Source organism: Larimichthys crocea, chromosome XXI, assembly GCF_000972845.2.
Source record: "Larimichthys crocea isolate SSNF chromosome XXI, L_crocea_2.0, whole genome shotgun sequence".
NCBI lineage: Eukaryota > Metazoa > Chordata > Actinopteri > Sciaenidae > Larimichthys > Larimichthys crocea.
Window position 1 is genome coordinate 12,987,271 of NC_040031.1, and position 12,290 is coordinate 12,999,560.

A 12,290-nucleotide genomic window follows, 5' to 3' on the forward strand; every position below is an offset into this window, starting at 1 on the left:
ATCCCATCCAAAGGCCCTCAAGTGTAGTTAGTAAAAGTGAACAATTTTGCCCAATAGGAATTGAATAATGTATTGTATCCGCACGCACGCACGCACACACTTACACACTCACAGATATCACTCACACATTCATACACTGCAGAAATACAATCGGGTATTGTACACAATGACTGCAGACTTTGAAAAAGCACCAGACATGGTTTTAACAATGTTTTATGTGGGTGCTTTTAGCCTCTTCGATGAATCAAAGCCAGTCCTGTGTCTCAAGGCATTGGGAGGTGTCTTTTAAAAAATAAAAAAAAAGATGACAAGAGTATATGAATTATTCCTCCCTCCGCAGAGTCCTCTTCTCAAGCTTATCTCATCCATCCCCGGCTTTGACTTCTGCAGTCCTACTACTACTCTCTCTCTCTCTTTGTTCCAGTCACTGAACTGTGGAAGGAGACTTCACAATTGAATTGTTGTTTTGTATAAAAGGCACTACCTGCTGAAGGAGCACTGCGGGGACTGAGGCGAGCTGTTACACCCCTCAGCGTCCCCCCCCACACAAACCCGACGGCCTTCAGATTGAACTCGGTAAGAGGAGGTTACATGCAGGGCAAAGGTTGTGAGGTCATGTGACATGCCATGCAGCATTTTGTACCTCCTTCATCATGGATAGGTGCAGCTGGATCATTCACAACAGAGTGGTGACAGATGAGGATGCATCAATGCAGCAAATCTCAAGCATGCGGTGTGCACTGCTCCCAGTATTCAGTTTACAGATAGTTCACTTCATATATATATAGTATTTACATATATATATGGAGGAATTACAGTATTAAATACAGATTCCTGTACAAGCTTCTGTGTTGGAAAAATACATGTAATAATAGTCATTTACTGCAGACACTGATTACTATTTGAACATAGTAGATAATATAATAACCAGTAACAAAAACAAATATAGTTCAGACGAGCACTGCATAGTCCTTAAGAGATTTGTGGTAAGAATGCAACACTTATTAATATCAAAATGTTAATTAATATATGGATTTAGGTCATATCAGGCATTTCATGCACTGTTAAAATCAAATATCAGATTGAGCTAATTCCTACTTCCTTCCTAAAATGCTGCTTGGGATATACTGTAATGAGCACAGGTTTCAAAGCTTCTCCGTGAAGACGTCCTCTTGAAAACATAAATGTCTTTGATGAGTTGTCTGTATTTCATGTGTCGCGTGTGCCACCGGGGGATGGAGATGTGATCATAAAGCCATGCGGTGTGGAAACAGCCCTCTTAGGAGAGAATGTGAGGGTTGAGCAGTCAGTGCATTACCTCGTACTGTTCTGTTACAGGCTACACAAAAGAGTTCAAGGAGTTCATGGCATTAATAGGGGATGGGGCCTCCGAGCTCTCGTGGCCCTCAGCAGTGTCCCTGCTGGCACTCTTTCCACTATACTGGCCGATAAACGAGCCATCCTCGTTGAACTGTCCGTCTCCTCCTTCCCCGTAGTCAACTAAACTGTCGTCACTGTCGTCTCTCTTAACCGTCCCATTAGACGGCGTGCGGCTTCCTTTTAACGGTTTATGGTCCTCATTGTCACTGAAGGAGAAAATAACATGCAGGTGTTACAGGTGATGATGATGTGACAGATGCAACAAGGAGATTAGTGATCACTTTTTTTAGATGGAGCAGTTAACTGCCGACAGTCACTTTTACCACAATGCGCAGCAAGTTTGATGGTTAAGTTTTTTTCCAGATTGAAAATACTGTAAGTTGTCGTTGTAAAAGTGAAAAATCAGCAGCTTTCATTAATATGCAACAGTGAACATTCCTGCCCACTGCACAAGAAGCAAGATTGAATTTGGTTTGCTCCATGTCTAAAAAACGGCAACTATGAGTGATTAGTTGGTTTCCATCAGGCAACAGGGGAATGAAGCTCAAGCAATCATACCCTGTTCAAATTCCCCCCTGAAACCAAACATGAAGAGGTAAATGTGTTGTTTGACAAAAAGCAATCCGCCCCCCCCCCCAAGACAGAGGTTGTGATGAAAAACAGAAAAACTGATGTGAAACACAAAACTTTAGAAAGCAAGATTTCAGCCAAACATCCCCCCCAAAGCAAAGCATGATAATAATCACAAATTGGCAAAATGCATGAAAAAAAAAATCTGCAAAGAAAGTTTTCTTTGGATATCAGATAGTCGAAAAACATTCCACATACATGAGTTGAACATCAATGAGATAAGATCACAAAGCCATCATAATGCTGAAATGTTTTTGTTTTTTAATTTAAATAGAATAATCAGGATGCGAACGCCTTGATGATGAGCATGAGCGTACATGATGAAGGCTTTATGACCAAATGTTAAACTTGATGACAGCCTGGGATGTTTATATACAGTGAGCTTTTTTTTTTTTTTTCTCCACGGTGACCCGACTATCCACTGAACCCTCCGCACATGCTAGATTCACAGAAAAATGACCCTTGACAACCACACCCCCATCCACCATCATCGCTCTTACCTTTCCCGAGACCTACACCCTTGCGATCAGATGAGGAGATCCAGCTGAGATCCCACACAAAACAACAGTCACTCCAACGGACGATTGCACTATGCACACACTTTGAGAAGTGCGGCTCTTTAAGAGGCACATACTGTATGCCATAGTCTGAACCTACAGTACGCTCTCCTGCAGTCAAACAAGAACAGCTCAGTTGAGTTAAGTTATGCCTTTATTGACATACTGTAAGGGTTCCAGCTGAGCTTAATGAAACAGCATGGATATAAAGTATACTCTCACAAAGGCACTATAATATTTATACACTTTGCCTTGTGATTTATTGTCTACTGTTGTTCTTTGAAGTCGATGTCCATTAGAGAGATACTCTTGCAGTGTAAATAGGTCTCTCGTTTTACACAAACTACATGAGTTTTAAAGGATGCGTGACTTTCTACATTTTCTTGTTGTCGACAAATCAAATGAAAAGACCAAAACAACAAATTAAGCGTGCTAACAAGTATCGATTGTGCGTCAAAAGCCCGTCAGACTATTCCTCTGTGCCGTAATACTTTTTTTTAAAGATTTAAAGAAGTCTTAAACGGGAATGCAGGCTTGAAGCAGAGAGACACAAACAAGCTGCAGAAATCAATGGTTTTGGTCCATTTAAAGAATTTGTCGACAGCAGTAATAATGTAGGACATCGCCAGCTTCATCCTTCAAAAATTATTACTATAAAATAATTGGCTACTGGCTTAGCATTGACCAGCTCTTGTACACTCAGTGACTGCTTCCCTCAAACATGCTGATAATTTCATATAAGATCCATATGCATCTATATACTGTATATCTATACATGAACAATAAATCCATTCAAGACGTTATTGCCTACAGCAATTTTCATATATCAGGTCAGATCTTCACACCATGCATATCACATATTATATATATATATATATATTTATATCTATCGATATGTATTTATCACAGCATAAAATCCATAGAACAGATTTATGTATACATAATACAAAAAGGAATATAAAATATAAAAGCAAGACCATCTTATAAATCGACTTATAAAAACAATTCGAAAATGCTAGCTATACAGAAGTAAAGTGCTTCACTTTTCTTTATTCTGCGTGCGATTGGAGAAGCAGCCTGGAAAGAGGATGCCAACGAGCACAGCTGGATAAATGCTTTAGGTTAGCGAGGATGATCATTTCAATCCTATGAGAGTCGTTTATGGAAGTAGCAATACACTCGGCAAAGTGTTAATACTATGTATACTGTACACAGGATGTATATGAGTAGCTTATTAGTTTGAATGGGATTAGATGCTTGGGTTCAGTTTAAGATGCGTTGCAAATGAATCTAGCTTATATATATATATTTATTTTTTTTTGTTCCTGACTTATTTAAAGTTTTTAAATTAACACCCAAACCCCTAAATCCCTTGAACCTGAAGAATCCTTGCTTCTCGAATGACACCACAAATGTCACATCAAGCACACACACAACAGAGTCCAACGCATGTAGACATCCAGGACATCCCAGAACCAAGAACAAAAATCTTGTGCTTCACGGCGTTAGAAGTTCAGATGAGGGGCTCTTCTTCTTCTTCTTCTTCTTCTTCTTCTTCTTCTTCTTTCTGTTACTGGTGATCCTGGGTCAGTTATTGGCCAGCTGTAAGGGGTTTGAGAAGAGGGAGGGAGTGCAGAGCTCCAGCCCAGCAAGAGAGAGCAGATCTGGGCAGGAAGCAGGGGGACGGGGGGCAGGGGTTGATGGGTAAAAATGTGGGCTCTGGGGACTCCAGAGGCCGGGGCACTTTCTCTCACCTGTATTCCCCAAAAGTACAGTCATCGTCTTTCATGGGCTGAAACTCTGGGTCTGTGTGCGCGTCCTCCTTCTCTTTGACTAGTGAGAAAAAAGGAAGCAATTTAGACCAATCAGCTCTGCGGTGTGTGTGTAATATTTCATATTTTTTGGAATAGTGAAGTTGCTTTTAATGTCCTTGTGTTGCTACTAGCTCATTATTCAGACTGAAAGGGTGTTAAAGTTGTGTTTCATGCTATGAAATGATATTTTTTATGTTGTAATAAAAAAAAACTTGTCAAAACAACAATTTTGTCATATCAAAAATCATCAGATTTCAGCATATTTTATATGTATATATCATTGAAGCATGGGTTTATATATTTCATGCAACGTTTGTTTATGCAACTACTCACCGGGGTATTTCCCTCCCTTATTCCTCTGGATGAAGCAGATGATGAGGAGAATCAGGATGAGCAGAGCGATAGCACACATGAGGCCAATGAACCATCCCTGGGTGGCGATGTCCACCTGTCTGCTCACCACAGCTGTCCAGGGGAGGAGAAGAAGACTTCACATTTACAACTGGATGACATTTTCCCGGAGGGAAGTGAAATTAAAAACGATTCTCCATAATTATGTGCACAATCAAACAAGTCATTCTTTTTTTTAAGCATGGACTTGTTAGAGAATTGCGTTCATGAGTGGATCATGATTGCCTTTTGTTAGAGCAAAATTTCATGTTAGAAATCTCCTAGATTAAGCTGATGGTGACTTGAAACCACATTAGTAGACGACTAATCTTTCTCTCAAGAGGGGCGCACACACAGAAAGTCACAAATACACACAGACACACAGATTACACACAAACACGACGCAGGTTTACTGTGGGTGATATTAGGTTGGATATTACACCACTAAACATATATTAACTTATATTATTCTTCTTCTATTTACCAAATCTACAGGACTGACTTTAAGTATGCTGAAATGTAACCACACAATCATGCACACTGCTACACACTGTCTCTATATCACTACAGTGCATGCCTGGCACACAGAGTGACCACAACATATCTGTTAAACCCATGCTTAACTGGATTATAATGGCACAAACGACTACACATTCTACACACGACACAGTGCAAGGCCAGGCCAGACCACGGTGAAGGCGACCGTCCAGGAACTGCCTCACCTGGGACTGTGACCAATACCTCTTCAGAGAGGTGGAGCGGCTGGTCGTGGTGACCTTTGGCCACCAAACGCACCCTATAGGAGGAGCCCCCCTTTAAGCCCTTCAGCATAATGTTCTGAGAGCCGTTCACGAGCTCTTTCTGCCACTCCTCTTCACCTTCACCTGCGGGAGGGACGTTCATGAAGAGAGGGACGTTTGAGGGAGCAAGCACAACTTCAGATGGGTCACGGTGATCATGACATCTTCTGACATTAGAGATTACACTGCAGACAATCCAGTCTATATTAGATTTAAATAACTAATACTGATGGAATTAAGTTTCTATGAATTCATTATGACAGCGGCTCTGAAAGCTCAACACATTGCAAATTCAAGCAAGCGATGAAAATTTCACCGACAAGCAAGACAGGCAGCATTTATATAAAAATATGTGAAAATACAAATTAGAAAACGTGTTCTTTGGGTTGATTTACACACCTGCCATGTATATTTTTAGCCATACTAGTATCATGGCTGATGGATGGCAATGTCAGTGGGTCTGTCTACCACTGGGTCCAGATCCAGACTGAAATATCTCTATCTACTGGGTGGATTGCCTTGACATCTAGCACCACCACAAAGCTGTAAATTTGGGTTTTTTAGCCAAATGTATGTTGGATAGGCTGCAATGAAATGTCTTAAATTTGTTTTTCTAATACTATATGTTAATTTATACTCATAAGAGCTGACATGCTAATCTAAGCTGGTGAACATGGTAAACATTATACCTGCTAATAAAATCAGCACGTCAGCCTTGTCACTGTGAACATGTTAGGACGCCGATGTGAAGCATTCAGCTCAAAGTAGCACAGATTCGTCTGCGTGTCTCATTTTTCGTGTTGTCACATTGTTGATCTTTCCTTCATTTGCTTCCATTTAGCCAATTTGCATGTGTTTGCAGTACATTAATCTCTCAGGGGCCACAATAGATTATACATGTGCTGATGAGCTAGATATCAAATGTGTCTGACTGATGATCACTGAAGGTTATGTTTTTAATAACTACATTTTCTAAATTACTGGGGGATCTATGAATATGATGTTCCCTAATTGATTCCATTAAACAGCAGGTGTGAGAGAGCCATACTACAGCAACAATACAGTTTGCTGTTTATCCTCACTGCAGGTGGAGAAATATAAAGGGGAGCACTTGAGTCAACATCAGTTGGCATGACAACAATGTTTGTGCCACTTTTTTGTGATGTTTGTCTGCATAACTTTCAGCGTGATTGTTACGGGAGATGCACGCAGCTCCAGTCAATAGCAGGAGTGAGTAATTAGCAATCCAATCACAGACCGCCCTGTTTATCACATCTGGGTCCACATTGGCAGCAGCCAGCAGCAACATGACTGCCAAGAATTTCTATTCACCTGCACAAGCCAATAGGAAAGTATGAGTCTCTTGCCACCTAAGTGTGTAACTTGTGAACAAATGCATGTTTCTTTTGCTTACTGTTTTTCAATATGTATTCTACGTAAACGTTTTTCTCCGGCCCCCAGTACTCCCAACTGATCAGGGCCCCGTCCTCTCCAACCGAGGAGCTAACGTTCCCAAAAGGACTCACGTGCCGCACTGAGCACACAAGAGAAAAGACAACCATCAACATCGGTCTGTTGGTCAAAGAACAATCCAATAACTAGCAATTAATTGCATTGACTTGATTATAGTCCCATTAAAAGCTCTTAGCATCACTGAATCCAGAACGTCACAGCCTTACACAATAACGACTTCAAATCTGGGACACTATACAACACCAAACAAAGCTAATCATGGAACAAATCAGACATGTAGTGTACTAAGATCACAGCAGTACCCTTGTGGGGTGGACGGTGAGAAGAAGGCCATGCAATGGGATGAGAAGTTGGGGTTTTTCCTGTGAACAACACGGAGAAGGGGTAAAGGCCGTACCACACACGAGACACACACACACACACACAGACGCAGGCAGAGACACCACAGACACTAAAATCATTATACACAGTTGCACACACAGTTCATTGGCATGCCAAGCAAACTCTTGCCATGCAGCAGGAAGCATCGCCAGCAGCCACCAGTGGAAGAAGTGAGAAAGGGTCAAAGCGGCCAAAGGCAGAGTTATAAAAAGTAACAGAAACAGAAAAAAAAGACTCGTCTAGTTTTATCACATGACATTAAAAAGGCACACGTCACATAGCATCTTTATCTATGTGGCTTTGAACTTTTCCCCAGCTTTGAACTTAGCAGCAGCAGCAGCAGGATTTTATAGAGATGATGGGGAACTTTTTTTTTTTTTTTTTAAAAGATGAGGAGTGCATGGTTTGAAGCTATAGCTGTATCTTTAAAACCTGCATGAGTTTAGATACCACCGGTACCTGTGTCAACATCTACGCCAAGCTGTGATATTAGAGCTTGTAGAGAAAAACAGGACACAGAGAAACATCAGGACAGGGGTCACTATGGGATGACCCCTCTCCTCCCCTCACTGCATGTAACAGGAACACATTTATGTGGTCATGCTGATGATCGACTTATAACACCTGCATTATGTAACAATGCAACTGGATGTTCCACTGAACATGGACATGGATGAAGAGCTTATGGTCATCATGCTATACGGTGCAGTATGCTGTAACTTGACGATGGTAGACTGACGATGAACGTTTTCACATACACAAAACACATGACAATGTTCTGACTTAACAACAGGGCTGCAGCTAACATATTGACATTATTGATTAATGTTTTGAGCATTTTTTCAATCAATCAATCGATTAATTGTTTGTTTAGTCTTTAAAATGTCGTAAAATTGTGGAAAAATTATCCTAATTTTCCACATTTCAAGGTGACATTGTCAAATTTGACCAGCAGTCTAAAACCGCTAAACGTTCTATTGATGATGATAAAAAACAGAAAATCAAGCTTCACAATAAACAGCATTTCAATGGTTGAATGATGTTTTTCAATGCAATCATGTCTAACGTCGAGAAGGCACACGCAGCGAGGTGCGACGAGAATGAGTTTCATTGTGAGTCTATTCAAAATTAAAATAAGTCACACAGCTCCTCTCCAGAACAGTGTTTCTTGCCTTCAACAGGATGGTGTCTGTTTTTATTTCTACAGTCCATCAAAGTCTATAAAGATTATTAAACAAATCATCATAAAAATTCTTCTTACAAAATGCAAAATGTATTCCTAGTAGCCATTAGACCAGTTTTTAAAGATATATACCATACGCAATGTTCTTCTGCAATGAAGGCAAGACTATTAAACACGTCTGGTTAATGTAGTGTTGTGTGTTTTAACTTTGCATGGACCACTAATACTGAAGTGAATATATATTGTAGATTAATGCGATGTTTGGATTCTCTTACCTGAGTTATAGAAATAATTCACATGAATCAGATTAAATATTCATCTCGCTCTCCAGTTGAGTAAAACATGAACATTGTTTTTGGTCATTTGCTTTTTAAGTCGACTGCATTTGCTGACTTACCTTCGTCCACGATGGTCGCAGCTTCCTGAGAAATGGCTGGGCCTGCTCCCCTGCCTGTTTTCGCATTCAAATAAAACTTGTAGCGCGTGTTGTACTTGAGGTTGGACAAAGTGACTGAGGTCTTATTGGCGGGCAGGTCCAGCTCCTCCGCTGGGCCAAGCTCATTGGAGTTATTAACTACAAGGTTGGAGGATGGGGTGAGAATAATGGGATGGAAGTTGGGAAGTAGTCAGGTAAGTTGAATAGAGGTATGAGGAGGAGGAGGGGGGGTCGTAGATGGGGTTGAAGTGTCAATGACGGAAAAGGTGGAAATGAAAGCATTTGGAGCACAGAGGTGTAGGGTTCAGGAATAGAAGGTGACAAAAGTTGATTTGTTAATTTATGTCGTAATTTAGGCAAAATAATTTGATTGAAATGCTATTAGACTACTCTAACACTCTGTTTATTTTATACTCTTAGTCTGAACTGGGTGGCAGTACATGAAAAAGAAAGACATACAAAACTACAAACTACATGAAGGAAGGTGACATTTACTAGGCAAAGATATAAAAGCTAAGTTGTCGTGTTATAGACAAAAAAAAAAAAAAAAAGGCCTCACCTGGTTGATATTTGAGGGTGTAGCTGGTGATGCGTCCATTATGTACATGAGGAGGACTCCATTCAAGGGTTAGAGAGTCTATATCGGTGTCGGTGACTGTCAGAGAAGTGGGAGGCCCCGGCACTACAGAAAACAGATTTGGTCATTTGTATCTGCATATGTCTTCAAACATTTCTGATTTGTACCTTTAATGTATTCATAACTGACAGATTTACTTAATCTACTTGTCCGGTGTTTATTAGGATTCTTATTTTTGGGTTTTACACTGGTGGAAACTCACACATATTCAAACATATTCTATAAATCTAGCCCCTTAAATCTGACACACCGAACCTTTAAGTGTTCACTAGACAGTCCATATTAACACAGTTAATATGTTACGTAATACAGAAGAGGAAAGAAAGATAAATTCCTTCTCCTACCTCCTTCAGGTGTCTCAAACTCCTGGGTGGGGCTGTGGGGACCTTCTCCCTTGCCGTTATAAACCCGGACATTGAATAAGTATCGACTGTACGGGTGCAGACCAGGCAGCATGCCGTGGGTGTGGTTCCCACTGAAGGTCAGGATCTGTTTGGGGTGGTTGTTGTTGTTTTTGTGGTGGTCGTGCTCGTGCTCTCTCCAGTAGTACACCTACGAGACGCAGTTAGTATACAGTGAGTGCTGTGATTGTTCGGATATGTTACACCGCATGTGCTATTTCTACTGTACCTTAAATCCTTTGAGATGTCCCCGTATTAATTTAGACGGCACAGGATTCCAGTGTACCTTTGCCAGAGTGCTGTTCAGCACGATGGCCTGCACGTTCTCTGGAAATGCTACTGGCACTGTATGAGAGACAGGGAACAAGACAACACAACAGCTAAATACAAGAGGAAACGCATCGAATGCATCACCAATCACTCCTGCACATTTTAGAATTTATCTAGATCAGTCAAACTCACAGTCTTCTCCTGAGTAGCCAAGAATACCAGCAGGCTCAGGTCCTTCTCCGTGGTCGTTCACTGCCTGAACTTTGAGCTCATATGGAAAAAATGTGGGCGTTCCAGACACAACAAACTTCGTGCTGTTAGCCACAGTCTCTGTCATCCACTCCGCGCCCTCGACATTCTGCCTCCACATTACTTTATAGCGAAGCCCTGGACCGTTAGACTGGTGGCCTGTTAGTGGCTGCAGAGGAGAGGACAAGTTTTAAATTAAACTTGTACTTTACTGAAAGTACATTATGATGTATATGGTTTTGGAGGATGATAACAAAAAGTAAGAACATAAGAAAGCTCAAGAAAATCCCTGGAAAACACTAAATGCTTCAGGATTAAAACAGATTTTATTACCTTCCACGAGATTACAAGATTATTGTGTTCTGTTCCAAATCCATGTACACCTGTTGGGTTATCATCTGGAGCTAAAACAAAAAATAAATATAAAGAAAAGAAGTGAAACATAATCCCAAGAAAAACCTTTCACCGAGGCTCAGGTCAATGCACTGATATAGATAGATCTTTAATATGTTTACATACAAAGCAGTTATGATCTTAAAATAAATTAAGTGAGTAATTTAAATTGAGTCTGTACCTGCAGCTTCTGTCCTGAAGACTTTGGATGGCGCGCTGGGGCGACTCCAATTTACATCATTAATGGCCAGAACTCTGAAGGTGTAGTGGACGTAGGGCGACAGTTTGAGGTGAGCTGTCGTCTTGGTCCCAGGGACCTCGGTAAGATTATGCCAGTGGCCGCGGTGGTGCAATGAGTCTTCGTATTGGATCAGAAATCCTGTGTGAAATAGAAAAAAACAAGTATTGTACATAATGAACACTTTATATGCTGCCCGACAGTACATTTGCATATCTGGAATGAAAGCCCTCCAGTTTTGTTTGGGTACTGTAACTCCAAAAGCAAAAACATGTCTAAATATACTACTTCTGGCGGTGCTTTGATAAGTGTTGCAATAAACTGTGTATACTAACAGACAGTGGAGAAGCAGATTGTGCTGATGTTGTGGTTTGAGAGATTTCTGTGGATGTTTTTTTTATTTTTTTATGCCGTTAAACTGAGCGGACTTCAGCTGCTGTTTCACAGCCTCTTTTCAGGTTTGAGAAGACAGATTTAAAGGAGACTTAAGTATTGTAGATTAATGTGGTCAACATTTTTTTTTACCAACATCATACCTCAAATTCACTGGCAGTGGACATAGGGACATTGCATGGGAGAAAAAAAAGCCTAATTGATCAGTTCGGATCAATTAAATGACTGAAATTTTCACTGCACAATACAAATGTTTGGAAAAAAACATTATAATAAAACAGATGACAAGAGTGCTTCTTTCTAATGTGTTAGATACAAAACTATCAGAGCTTTCTTGGTGTTTTACAACCTTCATAACACAAAATTCCTTAAAAAAAAAACATAATGTGTGCAGTAGAGGGTTAAGACATACTCTGAATAGGACTGTTATGTTCATCCCCAGGGGTCCAAGTGAGCCGAACACTCCTCTTTTCCTGGTCCGTCAGCTCTAGGTCAGTTGGGGGGTCGGGTCGCTCTGGCGGAGAAACAGCACAGGCAGCAAACATCAGCACACAGTTACAGTTAGAGAACATGGTGCGGGTTCATGCCACGAGAAGATGAAGCAAAAACAAAAGAGGATATCTGCTCGCATACTTTTGTTTCTGTAATTCTGTTTGTTTAACCAA

At 40.7% G+C, this 12,290-nt stretch overlaps 1 protein-coding gene across 13 annotated transcripts in view; it reads right to left on the reverse strand.

The window, feature by feature from the left end:
• Positions 1-299: 299 nt before the first annotated feature.
• Positions 300-12,290, reverse strand: part of nrcamb (neuronal cell adhesion molecule b) — a 43,379-nt gene continuing 31,388 nt past the window's right edge. For 6 of the 13 annotated variants that reach the window (XM_019272666.2, XM_019272663.2, XM_019272660.2 and 3 more), the window contains 15 exons: positions 12,038-12,139; positions 11,176-11,373; positions 10,935-11,005; positions 10,545-10,770; positions 10,312-10,427; positions 10,026-10,233; positions 9,604-9,726; positions 9,006-9,182; positions 7,885-7,920; positions 7,347-7,406; positions 6,986-7,105; positions 5,494-5,655; positions 4,715-4,846; positions 4,322-4,400; positions 300-1,586 (listed from right to left, as the gene is read on the reverse strand). In XM_019272666.2, coding sequence (XP_019128211.2) covers positions 1,340-1,586; positions 4,322-4,400; positions 4,715-4,846; positions 5,494-5,655; positions 6,986-7,105; positions 7,347-7,406; positions 7,885-7,920; positions 9,006-9,182; positions 9,604-9,726; positions 10,026-10,233; positions 10,312-10,427; positions 10,545-10,770; positions 10,935-11,005; positions 11,176-11,373; positions 12,038-12,139 — 2,057 coding nt within the window. In that variant the 3' untranslated portion in view covers positions 300-1,339. The remainder of the gene's footprint in view (positions 1,587-4,321; positions 4,401-4,714; positions 4,847-5,493; positions 5,656-6,985; positions 7,106-7,346; positions 7,407-7,884; positions 7,921-9,005; positions 9,183-9,603; positions 9,727-10,025; positions 10,234-10,311; positions 10,428-10,544; positions 10,771-10,934; positions 11,006-11,175; positions 11,374-12,037; positions 12,140-12,290) is intronic. The other 7 variants (XM_010739030.3, XM_019272667.2, XM_019272670.2 and 4 more) reach the window with 5 other exon arrangements.